The 26,883-nt window shown below is 43.2% G+C and overlaps 1 protein-coding gene across 2 annotated transcripts in view; it reads right to left on the bottom strand.

The window, feature by feature from the left end:
* Positions 1-26,883, bottom strand: part of reln (reelin) — a 157,290-nt gene that overhangs the window by 2,096 nt on the left and 128,311 nt on the right. For both annotated transcript variants that reach the window (XM_084409692.1, XM_084409691.1), the window contains exons 44-63: positions 26,617-26,875; positions 25,381-25,630; positions 25,125-25,293; positions 23,991-24,131; positions 23,279-23,456; positions 21,159-21,352; positions 19,100-19,341; positions 18,076-18,230; positions 16,856-17,070; positions 16,540-16,717; positions 16,282-16,457; positions 13,252-13,358; positions 12,531-12,773; positions 11,749-11,924; positions 11,588-11,661; positions 9,500-9,661; positions 9,087-9,244; positions 8,782-9,001; positions 7,807-8,004; positions 3,940-4,038 (exon numbers count right to left, since the gene is read on the bottom strand). In XM_084409692.1, coding sequence (XP_084265818.1) covers positions 3,940-4,038; positions 7,807-8,004; positions 8,782-9,001; positions 9,087-9,244; positions 9,500-9,661; positions 11,588-11,661; positions 11,749-11,924; positions 12,531-12,773; positions 13,252-13,358; positions 16,282-16,457; positions 16,540-16,717; positions 16,856-17,070; positions 18,076-18,230; positions 19,100-19,341; positions 21,159-21,352; positions 23,279-23,456; positions 23,991-24,131; positions 25,125-25,293; positions 25,381-25,630; positions 26,617-26,875 — 3,594 coding nt within the window. The remainder of the gene's footprint in view (positions 1-3,939; positions 4,039-7,806; positions 8,005-8,781; positions 9,002-9,086; positions 9,245-9,499; positions 9,662-11,587; positions 11,662-11,748; positions 11,925-12,530; positions 12,774-13,251; positions 13,359-16,281; positions 16,458-16,539; positions 16,718-16,855; positions 17,071-18,075; positions 18,231-19,099; positions 19,342-21,158; positions 21,353-23,278; positions 23,457-23,990; positions 24,132-25,124; positions 25,294-25,380; positions 25,631-26,616; positions 26,876-26,883) is intronic.

Below are 26,883 nucleotides of genomic sequence, written 5' to 3'. Positions count from 1 at the left end.
TGACGGAGATGGAGATTAACCTCATACGGTATCACACCACGATGGGAAGAAAAACATCTGTTTTTCATCTGTCCACTCATGGACAAAAGTATTGGGGGACACATCTCAATTCTTGAATTCAGGCGTTTCAATCATTGCCACAGGTGTATAAAATCAAGCACCTAGCCATGCAGTCTGCATTTACAAACATTTGTTGTTCTGAAGAGCTAAGCGAATTTAAGCGTGGTACTGTGGTAGGACGCAACCTTTGCAATAAGTCAGTTTGTGAAATCTCATCCCTGCTCGATATTCCACGGTCAACTGAAAGTGGAATAATTGGAAAGTGGACGCGTTTAGGAGCAAACACTACTCAGCCATGAGGTGGAAGACCACATAAAGTCAGCAACATTTGCAGCTGATTATAGATGAAGAGTTCCAAACGTCCACCGGCATTAATATCAGCACAAATACTGTGCGGCGGGAGCGGCGTAAAGCAGAAACGTGTTCTGTGGATTGAAGACTAATGCTTCTCTGATTGGCAGCCCGAGGGGCGAGTCTGGGATTGGTGTATGGTGTGCTGGAGGAGGGATACTGGTACGGGGCTGTTTTTCAGGGGTTGGGCTAGGTGACTTACTTCCAGTGAAAGGAAATCTTAATGCTTCAGAATACCATGACATTCTGGACAATGCTATGCTTTCAACTTTGTGGGAACTGTTTGGCGAAAGGCTTTCTTTCTATTTCAACATGACTGCGGACCTGGGGCAAGAAATGTTTTGATGAGTTTGGTGTGGAAGAACTTGACTGGCTCGCACAGAGTCCTGACCTCAACCACATCCAACACCTTGGGATGAACTGGAATGGAGATTGCGAGCCAGGCCTTCTCATTCAGTATGAAGCCTTCCCAGAAGAGAGGACGCTGCTAAAGCTGTTTAGCCCCACAAAGCTAAAGTGGGGACCAACTCCACATTAATGTCTATGTATTTAGAACGAGCTGTCATTACAGTTCCCGTTGGTGTAATGGGTAGGTGTCCCAATACCTTTGTCCATATTACACTCTTTTGAAATTTTCTAGGGACACCTGTTCATCTGCATACTTATTCAAATCTAATCAGCCAATCATGGCTCCTGTGAGCTACTCATGGCCTTAATCTTGGAATTACAGCGTCCTTCAGTATCTTACACACTCCCCAAATCTCAATCCAACAGATCATGTTCTAGATCAGCAGAGGTTCATCATAAACATGTAGCTGACAAATCTGCAGCAACTACATGCATGTCCAGGCTATCCTGTCAACATGGACCAGAATCTATAGGGATTGTTCCCAAGATCATGCTGAATCAATGTCCTATCCTATATAGGAATCCAGGCTATTCTGGGGGGAAAGTGTGTCCTGCACAGTTTCAGAAAATGTACCTGACCAGTTAGTGTATGTTGACTCTTTCATTACACTGTACTGCCTCACTATATTGCTTTGTGTTTGACGTGTGTAAAGGTGATGATACACAGGGCAACTTTTTGAGCAATGTTGCTGTGCAATCTTGCCGAGCGATTTTTTTCTTGGGCACTTTCACATTGAAAATGGGCAATACATTTCTATCTGGATAATTTAGATCGGTCGTGGACCCTGTGCCTCATCTGGTGGCCCGTTGACGGCAACATTGCCCAGCAACATTGCCTAAAAAGTTGCTCTGTGTATCATCACCTTAAGGAGTTCAAGTATATATTTATTTCTTACACTCCAGCTGTACAGTATATTGTTGCAAACTGTCAGAATCTGCAGTGACCTGGATGACCTGTTTCTGTACATACACCTGTCCGTAATGTTTCCAAGTATTTGAGTAATGAAATGTTAGATCTATTTTGGGTGACATTAACCTCCAGCTGTGTAGGGGAAGAGTACTTAGATTAGGGTAGGATACAGGGAACGACAACAATGGAAACAACACACACAGTATACACACACACACACACAGTGCTGTGCATAAGTCTTAGGCACATTAGTTGCTTCATGAAAACATGAGTTAGGGTTATTAATGGAAATCTAAAACTGATATTCCCTACTGGTACACTAAAGAAAAAGGTATAAATAACAGTCTTAAAGTACAGTAAATGTTTGACTTTTGCACAGTACCGTACATTGTTTGCTAACTATGAGTAACTGTGCATCTCCATGTCAACTAGCAGTCAATAGAGTATTAGTAGACTGTCTGATTAATATCTACTGACACTTTATTTTGATGCTCCTCAACAGATATTCTACTGACTAGAAGGAATTTTGCGACTACTAATCAACTTATTCTCCTAACCTGAATCTAACAGTCTACTAATACTCTAATGAAAGTTATTTGACATGTTGTTGGAAAGTTACTTATAGTTAGTAGAATGTCTAAAGTGGACCATCGAAATCAAGTGTAACCGCTGTGGGATATTCTTCAAGAAGACAATACTGTATATTGGTAAAAACCAATGAACCTACTGGTGTGTGCTGTGTTTGCAATTTTAATAGTCGCCTAAAAGATTAACTTTAGGTAACTTTTTCATGTGCTGTTTCCTTCATGTATGGGATGATGAGGTCTACTGTGATGCACAAGACAGGCTCATGAGGCGAGGGACGACCAAAAGCAGGGAACAGTGGTGCATTCTGGGAACAGCAAAGCACTTACCTGACACTACAGCCATGCCATAGGGAGCAAAATACAGAAGAGAGGAAAGGTTATAAGATGCAGGACAGGGCTGCTGCTGGCTTGCACAAAGATCTGGGGGTGGAAGAACCCTGACCTGCATCAGCAGGACAGGAACGGGAAAGGTGGAGGTGAGGAACGGGAAAGGTGGAGGTGAGGAAAGGGAAAGGTTGAGGGATGTGAGGAACGGGAAAGGTGGAGGTGAGGAAAGGGAAAGTTGGAGGTGAGGAACGGGAAAGGTAGGAAAGGTGGAGGTGAGGAAAGGGAAAGGTGGAGGGATGTGAGGAACGGGAAAGGTTGAGGGATGTAAGGAAAGGGAAAGGTGGAGGAAGGTGAGGAAAGGGAAAGGTGGAGGTGAGGAAAGGGAAATGTGGAGGAAGGTGAGGAAAGGGAAAGGTGGAGGAAGGTGAGGAAAGGGAAAGGTGGAGGTGAGGAAAGGGAAAGGTGGAGGAAGGTGAGGAAAGGGAAAGGTGGAGGAAGGTGAGGAAAGGGAAAGGTGGAGGAAGGTGAGGAAAGGGAAAGGTGGAGGTGAGGAAAGGGAAAGGTGGAGGTGAGGAAAGGGAAAGGTGGGAAAGGTGGAGGTGAGGTAAGGGAAATGTGGAGGAAGGTGAGGAAAGGGAAAGGTGGAGGAAGGTGAGGAAAGGGAAAGGTGGAGGTGAGGAAAGGGAAAAGGTGGAGGTGAGGAAATGGAAAGGTGGAGGAAGGTGAGGAAAGGGAAAGGTGGAGGAAGGTGAGGAAAGGGAAAGGTGGAGGTGAGGAAAGGGAAAAGGTGGAGGTGAGGAAAGGGAAAGGTGGAGGAAGGTGAGGAAAGGGAAAGGTGGAGGAAGGTGAGGAAAGGGAAAGGTGGAGGAAGGTGAGGAAAGGGAAAGGTGGAGGAAGGTGAGGAAAGGGAAAGGTGGAGGTGAGGAAAGGGAAAGGTTATTGCAGAGCAGCAGAGGACGGTGGAGTGAACATGTGAACATGTAAGGGGTGACAGTGATGAGAGAGAAAGAGAGAGCAGTGTGAGGACAAGAACTAGAGTGAGAGGGACGGGGCAGAGATATGTGTAGAAACAGGAGTGTGTGTGTCTAGTATGAGTACAGCCAGTGTTTAACGTCTACTGGCCAATGCAGAACCATGTAGAGATTATGGTACTATTAATGAACGAACTTCATTATTGTTAGCCCGACAGGAGAATTTACGGTCAAATGAAAACACCTGTTTCATTTATGCTGAGAGATTATACTGACGTCTGAGTGAAGATGGTTCATTGTCTTGTTTATTAGTCTGAGTACTCACAGAATGACTTCCACATGGTCCAGCGCCCACTGATCATGACCTGCACCCTCATGGCGTGGCTGCCACCATCGCAGCTGAACACCCCTCACACGAGCCTCCCTACACACACACACACACACACACAATCACAGAACAATAGGCAAGAATAACTCATAGCATCTAGGTGTAATGGTGTTTCTTTACAACAATTAGTTGTTCCAAACAGGTGCACAATATATTGTAAAACAGCATCACTGATTTCCCATCAAGCTCAGGGTCTGTGGAAGAACAAGTAGACATGTTTGAGACTTTTGTAGAGTGTGAGGGATGGGAGAAAATGGACCACTGAAGCACAACACATATAATCTTTGAGACATCCCAAGTCAGGACCCGTCTTGTTCATAGACGACAAGGAAAGTATATATTCGGCTTAAGAAAGGACAGATCGTTGCATGCATACAACAGAAACACAATGAGTCCATTCTCTTTATATCCATTCAGAGAACAGCACAAATATTGTTTGTGCCACAACAATGGATGACAGTTCAAACATTCAGAATAATGCAAATAAACATTCGGCACATTGCCTGTGTTACTTTGGAAGTCTTTTGGAAGTGATTAATGCATCTGTAAAACTTTTGAACTTTGAATGAGTGCAGCAGGCGTAATGATATGACGCAGCGCCTGAAAATAGGTCTAATAGGTTAGACAAACTTAGTCCCGGTCACGTTGGAAGAAGTTACCGAGCTGGGGACTATTTTCAGGCGCTGCGTCATATCATTACGCCTGCTGCACTCATGGTACGGCCGCACAGTTCCTTGATTATTACGCCGGAATGAGAGTAGTTCCTAGTCATATAGGCTTAGAAAATCGCAACTTTTCATTTTCCGTCGATCTTAGTACACGGTTTAACTACAGAAGAGTCAAGTTTTAAATAGGAGAAATATTGAAACTCTTTGGTCATTTTGAAAGAAATGCTACTGGACTCATCAGAATCAATGATCTGTGCTAAGCTATGCTAAAAGTGGTACCGTCAGACCCGGAGTTCGGCTGAATGGATTCTAAAACGGTAAAACTCAACTGTTTAACTCTGGGGGAGATGTAAAATGAGCTTATTTTCCGAAAAAAGTGGAGTATCCCTTTAAACACCTCTGATTGGCCACTGTGTTGATGCGCTCAACATATGTCTCTGATTAGCCATTGTGTTGACGCGCTCAACATATATGTCTCTGAATGGCCATTGTGTTGATGCGCTCGACATATATGTCTCTGAATGGCCATTATGTTGATGCGCTCAACATATATGTCTCTGATTGGCCATTGTGTTGATGCGCTCAACATATATGTCTCTGAATGGCCATTATGTTGATGCGCTCAACATATATGTCTCTGATTGGCCATTGTGTTGATGCGCTCGACATATATGTCTCTGATTGGCCATTGTGTTGATGCGCTCAACATATATGTCTCTGATTGGCCATTGAGTTAATGCGCTCAACATATATGTCTCTGATTGGCCATTGTGTTGATGCGCTCAACATATATGTCTCTGATTGGCCATTGTGTTGATGCGCTCAACATGTCTTTCTTTTTGGCCATTGTGTTGATGCGCTCAACATATATGTCTCTGATTGGCCATTGTGTTGATGCGCTCAACATATGTCTCTGATTGGCCATTGTGTTGATGCGCTCAACATATATGTCTCTGATTGGCCATTGTGTTGATGCGCTCAACATATATGTCTCTGATTGGCCATTGAGTTAATGCGCTCAACATATATGTCTCTGATTGGCCATTGTGTTGATGCGCTCAACATATATGTCTCTGATTGGCCATTGTGTTGATGCGCTCAACATATATGTCTCTGATTGGCCATTGTGTTGATGCGCTCAACATATATGTCTCTGATTGGCCATTGAGTTAATGCGCTCAACATATTTGTCTCTGATTGGCCATTGTGTTGATGCGCTCAACATATATGTCTCTGATTGGCCATTGTGTTGATGCGCTCAATGCGCTCAACATATATGTCTCTGATTGGCCATTGTGTTGATGCGCTCAACATATATGTCTCTGATTGGCCATTGTGTTGATGCGCTCAACATATATGTCTCTGATTGGCCATTGTGTTGATGCGCTCAACATATGTCTCTGATTGGCCATTGTGTTGATGCGCTCAACATATGTCTCTGATTGGCCATTGTGTTGATGCGCTCAACATATATGTCTCTGATTGGCCATTGTGTTGATGCGCTCAACATATATGTCTCTGATTGGCTACAATGATCAACGCTTCAAAAACATGTTGTCTTTGACGCTCTTCATCGAGCGCTTACACAGATACACACGGGAGCGCTTGAAAGCGGCATCTATCAGCGGATCCATCTTTCAAAGGATATATTAGGGATCCGCTGATAAACGTTTGTTTTTAAACGCTCCTGTGTGCATCTGTGTAAGCGCGGTGAAGAGCATCAAAGATGTCATTGAGCCGGGAAACCGGGAACACTCCCCATAAATCCTGATGTACTTGTTACCTCATAAGAAGGATGGCGTCTACGCTAATATTAGCCTCTCTGTTTATCCGAGGTTTACTGTAGTTCGCTGGATCCAGGCCGTATCCAGATCTGATGAAGGACCTGCGCCTGGACACGATGACAACGCAGTCCTGAAGTGTCAACCAGTCTCTCCCTGTTTACTGAAGTCAGTTGGACCCCGGCCGTATCCAGATCAGATGGTGGACCTGCACCCGGACCCATCCATGACGCATCCCTGAAGTGCCAGCCTCATCAGCCCTGTGAAGGCCTCATCGACACGACAGCCATCGGCACTGATCCTCAACAAACTCGTCTCCATACCGGCGTGATGACTCCGACTTCCAACCAGATGGAACTGAATAAATATTCTGAAGGTTCTGATCCAATCTGACTTCTGACCTGTAATGCTGCCTGGATCATAATCATACACTGTTCGCTTGTTGGCCAGAGGAGAACTGGCCCTGACTGAGCCTGGGGTTCTCCCAAGGTTTCTTTCTCCATTCTGTCACTGATGGAGTTTTGGTTCCTTGCCACTGTTGCCTTGGCTTTTGGCTTACTCGATCTGCCTTACTTAAGGTGGACGATGACGCAATTTTCTTCTAGAAACATACTTTGTTGTATTATTTTCATGTTATCACTTGTGAAGCTGCTTTGATACAATCTGTATTGTAAAAGCGCTATATAAATAAAGGTGACTTGACTTGATTGAGCGCATCAACATTGTGGCCAATCAGAGGTGTTTAAGAATCCGTTAAAAAGCACTCAAAATGCTAGAGGGAAATGCTGATATCATCACATTTTTAAATTTCAGTACCGACTTGGTACCATAGTCTGTACTTTTTGACAACTCTAGTAAAGGCTGTTGAAACGGAAACCAACTTGCCCAGCACAACCAGTGGAAGAATTCAGGGAAACTTATGGTGTGTTCATACGATTCAATTAAAGCGAACTCTGGTGTGATTACTCTGTTAGTGCGGTTCAAGTGTGATTGCTGCCATCTGAACCAAAAAAGCATTTCCAAACAAACTCTGGTGCAAACTTTAGTGCCGACAAACAGCATTGTTTTAGATCTTTGGTAAATTCTGCCACAAAATATAAAAAAGAAAAAAAATTATGTTCAGTGTTAAAAATGACAGTGTAAATGCTTGGCAAACCAGGACTAAAACTAATTTATTTTATTTTTTGGTCCAGACCAAAAGAACCAATGTGTGAACACATTGCATTCAAGGTATACATTTGATCAGTCGTGGCATTGTTTGCAGCTGCTCTACTGTACAGGGGCAACAAACAATAAAAGTGATTCAACATTATTCGTAACATTATTCTGTGTGTGATACGTGTTTGCAGACTCACAGTGGGATGTTGTAGGACACTCTCTGGGCTTTGATGAAGTCTTTCGGCTGGTGTTGGGCAATGACGTGCCAGCTAACTCCATTATTGACGCTGTACTGGAGAAGCACGGCCCGGTCCACGGTATCGGCCTGATCCAGAGCAGTGTTACAGCTGTCTGTCTGAGACACACTGCCTATCTGTAGCACGAACATGATCTTACTGGAGGAGAGAGATGAGCAGAGGATGGTGGCTGACGGTATTAAAAACACATGAAAACAAATGATGTCTTGAACAGTGTTGGGGGTAACTCATTACAACGTAACTTGAGTTACGTAATCAATTACTTTTTCAAGTAATTAGTAAAGTAACACATTACCCATAAAATTTACAACAAAATATCTGAGTTACTTTTTCTAATAAGTAACGCAAGTTACTTTGTTTTCCCCTTAATTGACAGCTCTTCTGTCCTCATGTTGAGACAAATCAAAGTGCAGAGGCGTTTTTTTTTTAAATGTTTAATCTCACTTTATTGACCAAAGTACTTGCTTCTGACCTTCGATTTTTCAGTTAAACTATAAGCAAAAGTGACTATAGATTTTTTTGTTTTTGTTTTTTTTGGTAAAGTAAGTGTTCAAAAAAAATCTCCTGCATCTTCTTCTTCTGTTACCCAGAACAGCTTCAGCTGAAAGGTTTGTTTGAGCAGCGCCCTCTACTGTACACTGTACTCTACTGTACACCACTGTACAGGAGTAAATCTGTATTTCCTTCAGTCTAAGGCTTATTATTTCACTTTTGGTGTGAAAGGGTGAAAGGGAAAAACAAGCCCAGCCCAGGTGAAAAAAAGTTACGCAAAAGTAATGTAACGCATTACTTTTCTAAAAAAGTAACTAAGTAACGCAATTAGTTACTTTTTAAAGGAGTACCGCAATATTGTAATGCATTACTTTTCAAAGTAACTTTCCCCAACACTGGTCTTGTATGGATTTTCTGCTCTACCTGGCGCGGGTCAGATCCAGAGGTCTAGTGATGGCCTGTCTCATCTTGCAACCGTTGAAGTACAGCGAGTCTCCGTGAGCGTGAGGAGAGAGCTGACCGCATCCACTGCCCACTCCACCACCCTGAATCTCACTCCAGCTCTCCGGAGACACCGAGCCCGACTCAAAGTTATCCTTGATCGAGCTGGGCAGTTCAGTGCTGGACAGAGAGCAGTCGTCACCTGAGAAAGACAAGACCTGGTCCTGTTGGTTCTGTCGTACTGGAAACATCATGGAATCACAGAGTCAGAGAAAACTGACACCCACCATGATGGCCTTCGTCGCAGATGCAGACGGGTCCGCTGGTACAGTACCCATGACCACTGCACAGACCGGGACACGCTTCCCCGATGTACACGTGATCCACACCCCAGCTGGAGCGCTCGCCGGCCGCCTCGTGCTGAATCCAGCGGAACTGAGTCGCACTGAACACACACACACACACACACACACAGAGAGAGAAAGATTCAGACTATTTCACCAATCAGAGCACAGTGTGCTTTTCAGAAGGAGGGGCTTCACAGAGACAGGAAGTAAACAGAGCGTTACTGACAGACTGGGAAGAGAGGAGCCGCAACAATGGAGAATAGATCTCTAGTAGAGATCGAAAACATCAAGACTCTGTAACAGGGCATAATATGGCTGTAAGGGATCATTTATAGGGACCCAATAAGCCGTACCCAGAAGACACATGGTCAGGCAGCTGAATGGTGACTCTGGTCCAGGCCGAACTGTTGACAGGACTGTAGATCGTGGACTCGTGGAACTGGAAAGGTGAGCAACCCATGTTGTTGACGGATGATGGGAGACAGGCGGACTGGACTAACTGCCACATGTCTGACCTGTGAAACACAAGCATTTTATTACAAAATAACATGTTACCACTTACTTTCTATTCCGACAGTATATACAGACAAACGTGCAAAATGGAAACAACTGCAGTGACTCTGCAGATGACTCGATGAACCGCGGTTTTAGCCAACGTTCCCATTAAGCTATGGAAATATTATTTCAGAATGTTCTCTGAATGTACAAAACGTGTTAAAAAAACTTTAAAAAACGTAAAAAAAAATGTTTTAAAAAAAAAAATTCTTGGTTACATGAATGTTAAAGGTGTAGTATGTAAGATTGACAGCTGGCGGTTTGAAATGGTACGGATTGGAGAGGGTTGTTTCCGCCAACTGGCAACCCTGGGTGTCGAAACACTATTGGGTAAACTGGCAGTGGGCGGAGTCACACAGACCCAAACAAAAACAGACATTTCAACACAGAACGCACATTTCAAAGTAAAAATAACTGGCTGTGACATTGTTTTTCAGAGAAACAAGTATGTGAACTTAGCATGTTTCCTAAACATCTGCAAACATATTATGGAATTTGTATGATTTAGTACAGACAAAAAGTTCCATACAGCACCTTTTAGGGAACATTTCATTTTTATCATCCTTCAAACATTATGGGAATGTAACTTTTTAGTGTTCTCTGAACGTTCTGAAACAAGTCGCAACATTTAAAAAATGTTAGATGAAAAGTGTATGAATAATGTTTTTGTGCTAATGTTTTGAGACATTATTAAAGACCAGGGGCCGTATTCACAAAGAATTTTAAGGCTAAAAGTAGCTCCTAACTGGCGAATTTAGGAGCAACTCCTAAAAATAATGGGCGTGTCACTCGTAACTTTAGGACTCCTAATATTTTTGACTAAGAGTAATTCACGAAGCGTTTTAGCCCTAAAAGTAGCACCTAAGCCTGGGACAGCTTAAAAGAAGTCGAGAGGACTCCTAACTCACTAAGACCTTCACAAACCGCTTTTTGTGGCATTTCACGTTGCGATGTTTTGAAATGCGTATGCGGCGGCTACAGGAGCTTCCAATCGCAAGGGAACAATTTTGCATTGTAGGCATAACTAGGGATGCAATAATGCCACCAACAACAACCAAAACTAGGCTACTCATTGCATGTAAACTAATTGTAATGTTTCATTGTGAATCAAATTAAAATGTTCTTCTCTTTGCAAACGTAGGCAGAGGCATATAGTGACAGATTAATTCAATAATGTTGCAAAGATATTGCATCAATCCATATGTTTCATTAGGCTACTAGGCTATTTGTTTTGCCTCACTCTTTATTCATTTAGGCTATTTATTCAGATATTCATCATCTTCCATCCTTCGCACTACTTGTGAAGCGCACGCATTCTCAGACCTGTCACCTGTCACTCATCATCGTAGGGGAGGGGTTTGGAATCATTCCCGCGTTACAATCATCAGCCAATCAAGGTGGTCACTTCAGTCAAGCTCGTGCATGAGTAATGACGTCATCCATAGCAACAAAGACTCACTCTTAGTTTAGGAGTCTTCATTTTTCTTTACTAAGAGTAGGTCTGAAAGGCGTTGTGAATAACTTTTAAGAGAAAACTCCTAGCTAAAATCTTTTAGTGCGATTTAGGAGTACTCCTAGTGGTAAGATAAAATGCTTTGTGAATATGGCCCCAGATAACTTTGAATGAATGTTCTATTAACGTTACTGGAAGAACGTTTGTTCAGAACTCTGAGAGAACTTTGACAGAACGTTCCCTGTTCGCTGACACCCTTTGCTTACAAAAATGAAAGTGCAAGGCTTTGCAACGAGTACATAAGATGATGCATCGAGATCAGCATCACTTTGTCTGGACTGTCCGGGATGTGTTTGAATGAAAGCAGAGAATACAGGAACTCTCTGGCGGTGTGAATGAACACACACACACAATCTCTCTCACACACACTCACCTGGCATCCTTCCTGTACTGTAGAAGCACTGAATGATGATCATCACATCTGTCTGCCTCACAGCCGACCACAATCTAAAGTGGACAAAGACCTGTGTCACTGCATACACACGTGTGTTTATACGAGAAACCTGAGTGACATCAATCATCTTGAGCTCGAACCTTGAACTGTAAGATGTATCCAGGCTGAACGATGAGTTCACGGGTTGCCAGGATGTTGTGTGAGCCGTCTTGATTCTTGTTGGGCCAGTATAAGTGGAACGAGGGGTTCCCGCAGAAGCCAGCCGTGCGAACAGCGTTGGGATAGAAGCTCCAGCTCTCCTCGTGAGAGACGCCCTCTGAGGAACGACAACATCACGTTATGAAAACATGCATCTTACGGTTCTAGGATCACTGATGTAACCCTCGGGGGTCTGAGGGGTTTTCTGGCCCTGGAGGTGTTCTGACATGCTCTGACATTTGTGCTTATTTCTGTTACTTGTGACATTTTCATGGCTAAAGTCTGATTACACTGTATTCAGCACAAACTCTGCTACAATAACATGTGAGCAGCATGTATGTAAATGCTTTTAGTTTTGAGAAAATTACGTTTATGCGTGGTTTGTGAAAAAACAATAAGGCCATAAAACCCATACTGATCACAAGACTTTTGAAAATTGTATCATGCAGTCTAGAGGTTTTGCTTCAAAGCGATGTGAAAATCATCCTGCCCGCTCATTCACATAAAACAATGTATTGATTTAAAATTTGTAAGACATGTTTTGTGTAGGAAAGCTGTATGTGGGGAGGGCGTGAATCATCATGAATATTGATGTGTTTCACACCTGGGAAGACAAGAACCCTCTCCTAATGGCCCTATCAGGTGGGACTGTGAGGGAACTTGAACAAAGAATGTGGAGAGATTAAACTTCAGGATACTAGTGGAATACCACACGCCGACTGACCGTCATCGAAGGTGTCCAGCAGGGAGCTGGGGTTGATGTCGGACCCTCCCGCGAGGATGTTGTCTAAAGCCCACTGAGCTCGATCAGAACTGGGCCGAACCAGGCCGGAGCGCAGGGAGAACGGCTGCCACCAGCGCAGACGCGTGCCGTTGCTCAGAGCTCTCTCCGGCAGCACGATGTAATCTCTCCTCACCGACACGTACTTCTGATAGTCCATCTCATGCAGCAACGTCCAGGACACACCTTACAGAGAGAGCATGAGGACATCATAACACCTGTGTTCATCTGTCTTTAGTGTGTAATGTTGCTGTTTGAGCCTGAAAACGCTGATTTATCCTCTATATCAGTGTCAGTGTTTCTGAGCACCTGAAACGCCTCCATTGTAGTCTTGAGTTTCTTCCGGGAATGAACACGTCACAATATTCCTCATTTAAATAATTAATATGCAGAATAAAGGGGCGGGGCCTGGTTGAGTTAGTTAGTAGTGTGTTAAACTGGTGGTTATGGTAAGGGGCGGGACATTTCCCAAACACACTCAAAGCGTTCGACCAATCACAACACACTGCTCCAGCCGACCAATCAGAGCACAGTGTGCTTTTCAGAAGGAGGGGCTTCACAGAGACAGGAACTAAAGGCTTTGAGGAAGGGCATAATATGGCCTCTTTGATAAAAGTGAATATGAAAATGATTGTGTGTTTTTGTTTTTACGAATTAAACATACCTCCATCAATAGAATAATCCAATAAGACGCCCTCTTTCCGACAGGTTGGACGATGGCACAGCGTAACGTTCTCCTCACTGCCGATTTTAGCCCAATACTCCACAAATCTGGAACAGGCACATGTTATTAATAAGAGAATACACTTACAGTTACTGCCTCATACAAACCCTGAAATATGAACACACAACATTCCCATTGCATTAATAGCTGGTTCCTATTTGTACTTGGTAACCAAATAATCACAATCTATGAATGTTCTTTTTGTTTTGTTTTTTACAAACATAAAATAACATTTACAGAACATTCCAGGAATTGTTTTGTTTTGTAATAAACATTCCCTAATGATTATTTTTAGGTTTTGAACTAACCTTCTAATTAAAATGTTGCAGATGTTTTCTGTGACAACCTACTCAGAGCTTTAAATGTTTAATTTTTCATAATCATAAACTAAATATTGCAGAATTACATGACTGATATTACCGTAATACAGCATTAAATACAATGTAGAACTTCGATCAGACTTGATTATAATAATCATAAATAAATCAAACTTTATAGCTGAAAAGGAGTATGAAAAGCATAAAAGCCTCATAAATGTGTGGCTTTGTTTTCCTTTAATGCAGTATATCTGAATGCGTCACAGAAAGTCTGTCTTCCACAGAAAGTCATTTAAAAGTAAATGTCATTTTGTTTAGTTTTTCCGGCTCACACTGAAGAGAGCCCGAGGTTAGCAGAGATTTGTTTGCTTATTGTTTATTTATTATTGATGTGCTCTGCTTCATGAACATTCTGGGGGGAACATTTCTCCTACTTCCGTAAAGAAAACTTTCCTGTGAGTGTTGGGAACATTCTGTAAAGCATAATGTGTTGTGTCTAAACAGTTCAGCATCACAGCATCTCTCTGAGATCTGAGGCCGTCAGAAGAAGCTGTTGATGTCTGTGAAACTGTTTGACATACAGTGGGCCCTATCATACACCCGGCACAAGTGTGTTTTGCTAGTTTCAGCCTGACGCAGTTTTCATTTTTTACGTCCTGTGCCACATTGTTTAAATAGCAAATGCATTTGCACCATCTGTTTACCCATGGGCTGCTGGTCTGAAACAAGGTGTGTGTTCAGGCGTATTGTTGGCGCATTGCTATTTTGTGGAAACTGAAATAGACTGAGCCATTGACCAACAAAAACCTGGTCTAAAGTCAATGGCGCAATATTATTATTATATTTTTAAAGGACGCATTAGTAATATGAGCCTACAGGCGGGTCTATAATGCGCGTACACTCTGCTTATTACACACACACACACACTCTGCTTATTACACACACACACACACACACACTCTGCTTATTACACACACACACACACTCTGCTTATTACACACACAGGGACGTGCAGCAGCACACAAACATGCCAAATATTAAAAATAAAAGGATTACAATATAAAAGATTATTATTGTGTACATAAAGAAATGGTGGATCCGGCTTGTCCCGTAGATCAGGGGTCCCCAACCCCCGGGCCGTGGACCGGTACCGGTCCATGGGACATTTGGTACGGGGCCACACAGAAAGAATAAATAACTTATCGTATTTTCCGGACTATAAGTATAAGTCGCATCAGTCAAAAAATGCGTCATGAAGAAGAAAAAACATTTCGCACTGGACTATAAGTCGTATTTATTTAGAAATTTATTTCATAAAAAAAAAAAAGAATGTTACGGACAGGACAGGTCTCCGTTACGGACGTGAGCGCTCTGAAAGCGGCACTAAAAGACTGCTTTAAAACTTTCACAGAGACCTCAAACAGAAAGCACAAAGCCTGTCTTTAAATTTAATTTTGTTTTGTATTAATTGTATCTTAATTTTAATCAATGTTTCATCAACCAATTGTCTGGATTTAATAAATAAGAAGTAAATTTATTAGAAAATAGATAATCACGACACGGAGGCGCCGGCGCGTGACCTGGAGCTTGTCTCATAAATGAACCGAAACTCAGCGTAAGGTAGCCTACTAGCCTCACAGACCTAAGCCATATATAGAAAGCTTGAAATGTCTACTTTTAAACAGAACAATTCAAAACGAAAGAAAACAGACTCTCTGCTTATGTAGTCTGTATGAAATGTGCATTTCTCCCTGGCGCGTTCACTACTGCGAAGATCGAGTCAGCATCGTCAACTTCATCTTTGCAGCCGACACTGACACAGAAAACACTTGTTTATTAATAAACAATTTAAATGTCTCCTGCTATATTTGACATATTCATAATCATTAATTTTGCCGGTTCGTTGTGACAGCTTTTAGGTGCTTTATTGGCAGAGCCACCCTCACATGTGACATGAACGCATCAGCACCGAAAACATGGAGATTTTTTTCTTTTGGGGGCATTTTGTTTGTGTTCAGGCTTTCTCAGTTGTCTTTAGGCGTGATGTTACGAGGACGCTGCTAATAAAGTTGCGAGTAGGCCTACACATTGGATTCTCGTTTATTATTATTATATTTAAAAAATACCCCAGTTTTTATGCCGGTCGTACCATTTTATTTGGTTGTATTTATCCGCCACACCTTAAAGGCCGGTCCGTGAAAATATTGTCTGATATTAAACTGGTCCGTGGCGCAAAAAAGGTTGGCCTGCTGCCGTAGATGGACTGTTTGCGCTTTAACCTCACACACACACACACACACAGCTTTAACCTCGCACACAAGCATATCTGGAGAAGCATTCAGTTTTTCCGCTTGCAAATTCCTCCATGTAAATAGCGAATCCGCCATGGAGCGAGCGCAACTGGCTTTTAAAGGGAATGGGAGATGAGACTCTGATTGGTTTATTTCACGTTACGCCCAAAACAAACCCATTACTCATTAAGAGAATAGAGATGACCCTTTTAGACCATGCGCCGGGAGCGCCAACCATTTTTCCCGTCATTAAACTAGCAAAAGTGGATTCGCACTTGCGCCGTGCGCTTCAGACCATGCGCTTAGATTGTTCAAATAGGGCCCAGAATGTCACGTGTGTGACGTGTAGTGTGTGTAGTTACTTCGCCCCGCGCAGGTCCAGATCTCTGGTGACGGCCTGTCGGGCCCCGGCCCCGCTGAAGTACAGAGCCGTTCCCTCCACCAGAACCCCACAGTCCGTACAGGGAGACCCGCCCTCCAGCGCCTGCCACTGCGGCCCACGGGCCCCGACCCACTCGAAGCGCTCCTTCAGCGACGCCTGCGGGGGACAGCGAGAGAGTGAGGTGTGTGTGTGTGGTGTGTGTGTGTGAGTGTGTGTGTGTGTGTTTGTTTGAGTGTACCTTCAGAGAGGCGCTGGCGTAACAGCTGGGCCCGGAGAAGCCCGGGTCACACAGGCACTGCTGGTCCAGACAGTCTCCATGACCTCCACAGTGTTTGTCACACGCAGGACCGATGTAGAAGTTCTCCAGCGCCCACTGCAGATCCGAATGCCTCTGATAGAAGCGGAAGCGCACCGTTCTATAACAACATACACACATAGAGGATCACAATGTATTCACCTATTATCTATCACATTCATAATAGCATCAAAGGAATCAATAAACTACAAATAATTAATACAAATAACAAAAAATTCCAAAATGAAAAGTATCTGACGTGTCTGCGAGGCTGTCCGGCAGAGGATAGACGGCTCGCCTCCACCCGTCGGCAGGGAAGAACACTGACGGCTGGGACACCTGTCCTCCACAGCGCGGGTCCGCAGGCAAACACTGAGGCACCAGGTACTTCCAGGTCACGCCGAAGTTCACCGAGTACTGGACGTGAACCTGTCTCTCCGCAGGCTTCTCCGGCGCGCTGCAGCCCACCGCAATCTGACACACAACACACAACCACTGTCAATACTCGTCAGGTCAGGGATTTTTCTCATCTATAAGTAAGAGATAATGTACATCCAGCCGGTTGTTATCTCAGAATAAACCCGACAGGGTGATCAGGATCAGGTCTTCATCAGCCTGAAGGGGTTTATTCTGAGATAACACACACACACACACACACACACACCTGAAGGGGGTTTATTCTGAGATAACACACACACACACACACACACACACACCCCTGAAGGGGTTTATCCTGAGATAACACACACTCACTCACACACACACACACACACACACACACACACACACACACACACACACACACACCTGAAGGGGGTTTATTCTGAGATAACACACACACACACACACACACACACCTGAAGGGGTATATTCTGTGATAACAACCGGCTCGATGTACATTATCCCGCTTATTACACGGATACTTGCCACATCAGTAAATAATTAGACACAAAATATTGATCTGAGTTGAAATATTTTATTCTATGTTTAAACGCAAAGCTTCCGCGGAGAGATCAGTTTCAGCGGCAAGATCAAACTAGACGGATATTTAAGAGATACGGTATACAGTCATACCACTTATTACACAGCATTTCACCACATAAATAATTATGGGGATAAAAGATTGATTTCAGATTAAACTGTTTTAAAATCGTACCTGTTTTTATCTTATAATCCAACAGTGTACAAAACAATAGTTACAAAATGGCAGGTTTGTATTATATTGAATGAATGAATGAATGAGGCATATAGTGCTTTTTTTACAGCGCTTTACATTGCAGTCAGGGGATCTCTCCTCTACTCCACCAGTATTATGCTTTGGAATGTCGTGAAGTAAAAGTTTTCCAAAATAAAAATACTCAGATAAAGTTAACTTAAGTCAACTTAAGCGCAGTAACAAAGTAGAAATACTGTTCCTGTCCACCACTGGAAATCGGTGTGTAAACCAACGACAGCAGGTGTGTGTTACTGAGCGTTTACCTTGAACTGCATGACCCAGCCTTTGGCAGGAAGTATGTCGTGTGTGACGGCGTACACTTCCTGTCCGTCAGTGTTTCCACACACCATGACTCCGTCTGGAGAACTGCAGAAGCGCTTGACGGAGCAGTCTTCAGAAAACAGCCAGTGATCACTCACTGAAAGGAAACAGATTCAAGTGCAACTGATTCAGATCAACAAGTAATTTAAAGAGGAGCTATTCTGCTGTTTGAGCCTGAACAAGCTCTCGTCCCTCCAGCCGGAGTTAACCTCTCTGTCATCTAGATCAGAGATGCCCAAACACCCGTGATGAACTTTGATTTCCCCGCCATGTTCATGAGGGGAAAAATATAAAATAATCTGCCATTGAAGTAGACGTGTGCCGTTTATTCTGTAATAATGTTAATCAAGGCAATTGCTATGCACAATAACCCTAACTTCAAAACACTGAATAATTCTAGATAACATTTTAACTGCTTAACTTACAGAAGTTTAATTTCCATCACCTAACGAAGACTCAGAGCGCTCTAACGCAACCCTTATGGCCTGTTTAACACTACAATAATGTGTAACTATAGGCCATGTAATAAACATCATTTCGCTGTTTATTTCATTATTGTGCTTAAAGAAGGATATTATTCCCTGATTAATAATAGACTTAATTTTTATTAATTATGAAATACAAATATACTCTGTCTAATTGCATGTTTATAAACCATTATTTATGTTTGGATGAATTTAAATGTTAATTTAGTTTCTTAAATGTTCAAGATTCTTTTCTTTATTATTTATTTTTTCTAAAATGCCAGTTGGTGTTTAACTGGATTAGTTGAGCAGATTGCTTAATGTTTTAAAATGAAGAAATCATAAATCAGGGGAACCAAGTCTAATCACTTTAAATTTAATATAGAAGTTTGATATAATGCAACTTTTACTTTCTGCCCACAGAGTTAGATTTTTGGCCCTTCGTAGTAAAAGGTTAGGACACTTGTCTCTGTCCCCCAGAGTAATCTGCCATGTTTCGTACCGATGGTCTCCTCGTGATGGGGTGTAGCGCTGGTGTGTGTGCCATCGGCCGGCGCTCGCTCGTGACTGGGCAGAGCTACTCCTCCAAACGTGTCTGAGATCTGAGCGTGAGCGTCTGAGCCGGAGATCAGCACATTATCCAGAGCCCAGTCGCTGCGATCGGCCCCGTCGTGCTGAGGCTGCCACCAGCGGATCCGAACGCCCTCGACCCGAGCCTCAGCCGGAAGCAGAACATTCACAAACCTGCGGGAGAACAGATCATACAACACATCTCATCACATAATAATCTTTCATATTTCACTCTGCTTACAATACCATGAAAAAAACCTGCAAGATTTTTTATGTTTTTTTATATTTTTTTATAAAGAAGTCTCTATTGCTCACCTAGGCTGCATTTACTTGATCAAAAATACAGTAAAAACAGTGAAATATTATTAGAATGTAAACCAGCTGTTTTCTATGTGAATATATAGTAAAGTGTAATTTATTCCTGTGATCAAAGCTGAATTTTCAGCATCATTACTCCAGTCTTCAGTGTCACATGATATGATGAGGCCGGGGTGCACAACTGATGATGTGTCGTATTGGAGGCACCAGGAGGTCATCCCCCAATCCAACCCCAGCCAAGAGGACATCTCCAACAACAGCGCTTGCTGATTATCAAGGGATTCTAACATCTAGTCCTAGTAAGCATATTAAAGGGGTCATATAATGCCATTTTTGTACAAGCTAATATGATTCTTTAGGGTCTAAATTAAAAGTTTGTAATATACTTTAATTAAAAATTCTCATTAGTATTGTAAGAAAACACTAATTTTACCTGGTCAAAAACAGCTCTGTTTTCAGCACGCCGTTTCAGTGCATGTGTCTTTAAATGATAATGAGCTTTGCTCACCCCGCCCCTCTGTTCTGTGCGTACACCGTTTGTAACACAATAACCACGCGTTGTTCATTATAAACGTGGGATTATGAATTATATTGAGAACGTCGTACATAGAAAACATGCTGTAATGTACCCTGAGTGTAAACCTAATTTCGCAAAGATTAATATAAATACTAATATAAAGGTTAATAAAACATTACACTCACATCTTCTGGAGGTTCAGCAGGAACACGTTGGTACCGATCCGTTTTTTCTCGTTTGTAAAGCTGTCTGGTGTGAAATGATTCGCGTAAACATGAAAGCATGGAAGATCGTGGGGAATCCCCGTGAGGGAATCCCCGCGTCAATCCTTTGGGCATATCGCTTCAAAAACAAAACTCAGCCACTGCATCTATAACGGCTCAGATTTAGGAACATCCAAATGACTGCTGTGTTCCTTATTACATCTAAGAACAGAACACCACAATCGCGTAGACGCCATTCTACTCCAGCATATCAACAATGGCGGACTACTATGACGGCTGTCACAGCTTGCTCAGGGCGGGTCTTGTGTTGAAACACGGCTGTCAATCACAATTGCGGGAGGGGCATACGATCTTATGACGTCACAATATCGAACGGCTTGATTTCATAGATGGTCAAACATATAAGGAGATTAAAACAAAACCACTGGATGGATTTTAATCATGATAGGATGGTTGTGTACAGGCACTGCCAACAGACATTTCAGTGCAATCAACTTGTAAAAGTGCATGTACCATTATATGACCCCTTTAATGATTCGATGCTCAAGAAACATTTATGATTATTATCAGTGTTCAAAACAGTTGTGCTGCTTCTGATTTCTGTGGAAACGGTGATGCATTTTATTTTTCAGGAGTCTTTGATGAATAGAAAATACATTATAAATGTCTTTACTGTCACTTTCGATCAAATTTATACATCCATGATGGATAAAAGTATTAATTTAAAAAAAAAAAAAAAAAAAAAAGTATAAAGCTAGTATAAACTAGCATGTGAAACAGTGTGCATTATGTAAGATAACTCTCATTATGTAAGATAACTGTTGGCATATGAGCTTATTAATTTTCCGTTTAATTCAGTGAGTAAGGCAGAGATCAAGACTGAGCTTGGGATTTTAACAATGGACATTGGCTTGATTCAGAACAAGACTCACTCAGGCTTGCTGTACTGGTCGTAGAAGATCTCGGTCAGCAGACTCCAGCTGATCCCAGCGTTCCCACTGAACTCCAGCAGAACGCCCTGGTTTCGGCCGCTCGGCGCGATCATACAGCCGTACATGAAGTAGAACTGGATGAATTCAGCACTGGTCAGATTCAGATCCACCGTCACCAGCTGACGAGAGCAGCTCTGGCCATCAGACAAACAACAGCAGTGAGAAACACACTTCATCAGCTGAAACATTAGTCCACCAGACGGGAAGAACGACATGTTTCATTCTCACCGGAAAAATGGCTTTCTATGGCTTTTAATTGTTGATATTTGGAGCTGGATTTTATCTCAATGTTTGATATTTGCATTTAATGTTGAACACTGTCTGTATTAATCTGTATTTTTACAGACTGTATCTCAGCTAACAGGGAACGTTCTGTCAAGGTTCTCTCAAAGCTATGATCAAACGTTCTTCCAGTAACATTAATAGAATATTCGTTCACAGTTATCTGGTCTTTAATAATGTTCTCAAAACGTTAGAACAAAAACATTGTTTATACATTGTTCATGAAATGTTGTTGTTGATGTTCGTGAAACATTTTTAAATGTAACTACTAGTTTCAGAACATTCAGAGGACAAAAGTAACGTTCCAGTAATGTTTGAAGAATGATACAACGTAACCACATGAAAACATGTTTAAAGAACTGGATGTTTTGAACATTCTTGGAACATATTTTTGTCAGCTGGGACAGTTTACAGTGTGGTTGTAAAAGGCTCAATGAATAAACTAGACTTGAGACTTGAGATAGACAGTTAGACAGACAGACAGAAAGCTGGCAGGGTGAAGTTTTTCTGAATAAACTCTTGATATCTGAGATGGAGTTGCTCAGAGGCATTTGAGAGACACGACTGTCTGCAGGAAGATTTCACGCTCTGATGAAAGTAAAATTGAGCTTTTGTGCCTCATTGTGAAGCTCAAGAACATCGTCCCTACGGAGAAGGACAGCAGGGATTCGGAACTCATAAAGACACAATGAAAAATGGATGGAGTAAACTATAAAAAGCCTTAGAGGAAAACAAGCAGCAATCCACAAGACTCCTGGGACACAATCTTCAGGAAAATAAGGTCTTCGCTGACGGTTGAAATGCGGGAGCTGGAATACTCGTGAAGTCTGTGTTTTGTTTTTAGGTTCATCTATACTTGGTAAATTGCCAAATTCTCACTTCATGATAACTTTCCCATTAAGTTATGAAAATTTCATTTCTGAATGTTTATAATGTCCAGTTTTTAAATATGTTCTTTCTTGTTCATAACTTTGAGAGAACCTCGCCAGAACGTTCCCTGTAAGATATAGGGCCCTATCATACATGCGGACCAATGCAGCGCCAGACGCGGCGCTAGTTTCAGCCCAACTCGGGTTTTTATTGTCACGTTGTTTAAATAGGAAATGCATGTGGCCCATGAGCTGCTGGTCTGAGGACCAGGTGTGTGTTCAGGCGTATTGTTGGACCGTTGCTATTTTGAGGAAACTGAAATAGACTGAGCCGTTGACAAACTGAAACCTGGTCTGGCAGTATTGTTTTTGTTATTTAAAGAGCGCATTAGTAATATGCGCCTATAGGCGGGTCCATAACACGCGTACATTTTGCCCAGTAGAGGGTCTGCTTGCGCTTTAACTTCGCGCACGAGCAGATCTGTTTCCTTACTTGAGAAGCGTTCAGTCTTTCCGCTTGCAAATTCCTCCATGTAAATAGCGAATCCGCCATGGCGCGAGCGCAACTGGCTTTTAAAGCGAATGGGAGATGAGACTCTGATTGGTTTATTGCACGTTACGCCCAAAACACACCCATTGCTCATTAAGAGAATAGGGACAACCCTTTTAGACCATGCGCCGGGAGCGCCAACCATTTTTCGTGTCGCTAAACAAGCAAAAGTGGATTCAGACGCACTAAGTGCACTTGCGCTTTAGACCATGCGCTTAGATTGTTAAAATAGGGCCCACGGTTATTTTGTGTGGACTGTGAATGTGAGAAACTTAAGATTTATTCAAACTGAAGGAGACTGACGGATGGATGGAGGGAGGGAAGGACTGAGGGATGGAGAGATGTAGGGAGGGCTTTACCCCGCTGAAGTGCAGGGCTGACCCTGAGGCCACGGCTCCACAGACGCTGCTGATCTTGCCGCCGGTCAGCAGGTGCCAGTGATTGAGCGCCGGGGCTCGACTGAAACTGTCCTTCAGCTGGACGGGGAGAGACACCAGCGGCTCGTCGCAGAACTCGCCTCCCCACTCGGGGTCACATCTGAAAGAGAAGAGACCTGAGACTGAGCTGAGACTGAGACTGAGACTGAGACAGAGCTGAGCTGAGCTGTGACAGAGACAGAGACAGAGACAGAGACAGAGACTGAGACAGAGGCTGAGCTGAGACTGAGACTGAGACAGAGCTGAGCTGAGCTGAGCTGTGACAGAGACAGAGACTGAGACTGAGACAGAGCTGAGCTGAGCTGAGCTGTGACAGAGACTGAGACTGAGACTGGCTCTGAGACTGGCTCTGAGACTGAGACTGAGACTGAGACGAGATGAGATGAGATGAGACAGAGACAGAGACAGAGCCTGAGACTGAGACTGAGACTGAGACTGAGACTGAGCCTGACTCTGAGAGTGAGCTGAGACAGAGACAGAGACAGAGACAGAGACAGAGACAGAGACAGAGACAGAGACAGTGACAGTGACAGAGACTGAGACTGACTCTGAGAGTGAGCTGAGACTGACACTGACACTGACACTGACACTGACACTGACACTGACACTGAGACTGAGACTGAGATGAACTTACACACAGGAGCTCTGTCTACACCGGCCGTGTCCAGAGCACATGTCGGCACAGCCGTCTCCGATGTACAGGTTATCCAGAGCCCACGTCTGCTGCTTATCGAAGGGCGCCGGCTGGAACCAGCGGAAGCGAGTGGCTGTGGACCTGAGCATTCGCCACAAAAGAAGATCAACAAACTCTCAGTTCAAGTGTTTTCTTTCTTACACCCTGCACTAACCAGACTCGATTAAAGACGTCTTTTCCATGTTAATCAGAGTTTTTCTCCAACCACGATACGAAACAAGCCACAGCGGATTCTACTTTAGAAATGTTTCTGTTTCTGCGACGTCGATTGCGGCTGGAACAACAGCATACAAATATGACAATGATAATCTCAGGGACTGACCTGTGAACTGTCACCCCTAATTTACAAACTAATTAGTTGTAATTCATGAGGGTTTTTCAAAGAGACACTCAACATATTATTGGAGAAATGAAAGCATGTCAGAAAATGAAAGTGTAAAAAAGTAATTACTGTAAAGCAAATGCACTGAACACAACATTTTTTATTTTATATAAATGATTGGTGATTTGTGATTGATTTGATTCCAAGTGCAGTGCGTTTGCAGAGAGACTCCGCCCACACGCTCTTCTGATTGGCTGTGATTTTGGATTGATTTGGTTGCGAGTGCAGTGTGTTTGCAGAGAGACTCCGCCCACACGCTCTTCTGATTGGCTGTGATTTTGGATTGATTTGGTTGCGAGTGCAGTGCGTTTGCAGAGAGACTCCGCCCACACTCTCTTCTGATTGGCTGTGATTTTGGATTGATTTGGTTGCGAGTGCAGTGCGTTTGCAGAGAGACTCCGCCCACACGCTCTTCTGATTGGCTGTGATTTTGGATTGATTTGGTTGCGAGTGCAGTGCGTTTGCAGAGAGACTCCGCCCACACGCTCTTCTGATTGGCTGTGATTTTGGATTGATTTGGTTGTGAGTGCAGTGCGTTTGCAGAGAGACTCCGCCCACACGCTCTTCTGATTGGCTGATTTTGGATTGATTTTGTCACATCTCGTAGTCGCGTCGCATCTGGTTAGGACACAGTGCTATCATTGATGCAAGTGCAAATGTGTGTGTGTGTGTGTGTGTGTTTGTGTGTTTACCTGGCGTAGTGTGGTATAGGTAAAGTAACTCTGCCCCACTTGTTGTACGTATCTGACACCAACAGCCTCTGCAGTGTGTAAGAAGAGCAATCTGGACTTGTGGGTAAACAATCCCGGACCAGCGGCAGCCACGTGAGACCCAGATCCAGAGAGTACTCGAGCTCGACCGCTGCGCACACATGAACACACACACACCCGTCAGAGCAAAGCTCTCTTCACGACACACACACAGGACTCGCTCGCGTCAGTGACCTACTGTAGCAGGACGAGGTGACCGAGCAGGAGGCAGAGAAGTCGAACTGGACGAAGGCATCGGGGCCCACGCTGATGTCGGTGGTGATGCCGTAGCGAGTGTTTGATTTCTCGATGAAGGCGAAGGCTTCTCCGTCAGACCCACACACTGGCATCCGCGTGCCACCCGGGTGAAGCAGCCACGAGCGGGTGTTAGTGGAGGAGAAGTCGTCCTCCAGCGGCCCCCAACCACTGGCACTGCCACCCACCACCAGCTGCACACACACACACACACACGTCACAACATGCTGCTGATACACACGACACACAGCCAGCAGGCCAGCCTCAGCGCACGATTACTGGCGGCGCCTTGCACAATCATCAACAAAACAGTAAAACTGTGAAATATTAGTGCAATTTTAAACAGCTGTTTTCTCTGTGAATATATACAGTACACAACATCTGAAGTGGATCAAAACCTTTCATCAAAGTTATACATGAATTTTGAACAATACCCGTTCTTGTCTTAGGACAACTGTGATGAACTTTTTTGATCCACTTCAAATATTGACTCTTCTGTAGTAAAGTGTGATTTATTCCTGTGTAATTTATCCCATTACTCCAGTCTTCAGTGTCACATGATCCTTCACACATCACTCTAATATGATGATCTGATGATCAAGAAACATTTATCATTATTATCAGTGTTGAAAACAGTTGGAAAACATGTGGAAACATTTTTGTGATGCATTTCCATTCAAAGATTTGGGGGTTAAAAAGAACATTTATAATATTACAAAGATTATATTCTAACAAAAGTTGTTTTTTAGTTTTTTTTTACTTTATATTCATCAAAGAATCCTGAAAAATAAAATGTATCACAGATTCCACAGAAATATAAACTGTTTTCAACACTGATAATAATCATAAATGTTTCTTGAGCATCAAATCCTCATATTATGCTGATTTGTGAAGGATCATGTGACACTGAAGACTGGAGTAATGATGCTGAACATCAGCTTTGATCACAGGAATAAATCACACTTTACTATATAATCACATAGAGAACAGATGGTTTACATTGGAATAATATTGCATTTTTTACTGCATTTTTAATCAAATAAATGATCAAAATCGTAATAATTTCAGACTTTTGACCAGTAGTTTATAATGGAGTAAAATGAGAAAAATGGTCTGAATGCCTTTGCGATATTTAATACAGTGTAAATGAGTGTGTTGCCGTTCAGTCTTGGCTCTTTACTTTATCAATAACCCAGGGACTGTGGAAGTGTCCGTTCTCGGAGGGCTGCCACCAGCGCAGGCGTGTCTCTGGGGTCCGGGCCCTCAGAGGGATCTCCAGGGCCACCAGGTGAGCCTGGTTACTGCTGTTACTGTAGAGGAACTCCTGGAGAAGAGTCCAGGTGAGCCCTCCATCCGTGGAGAACTGCAGGAGCACCGGCTGCGAGCGCGGGTCCGGGGACGCCTTCCCACAGCCCAGCCTCAGGAAGAACTGGATGAACCTGTGGGG

This window comes from Rutilus rutilus, assembly GCF_951802725.1.
Source record: "Rutilus rutilus genome assembly, chromosome: 5".
Taxonomy (NCBI): domain Eukaryota; kingdom Metazoa; phylum Chordata; class Actinopteri; order Cypriniformes; family Leuciscidae; genus Rutilus; species Rutilus rutilus.
The sequence above is the reverse complement of the archived record's forward strand: the minus strand, read 5'-3'. Positions and strand labels throughout refer to the sequence as shown.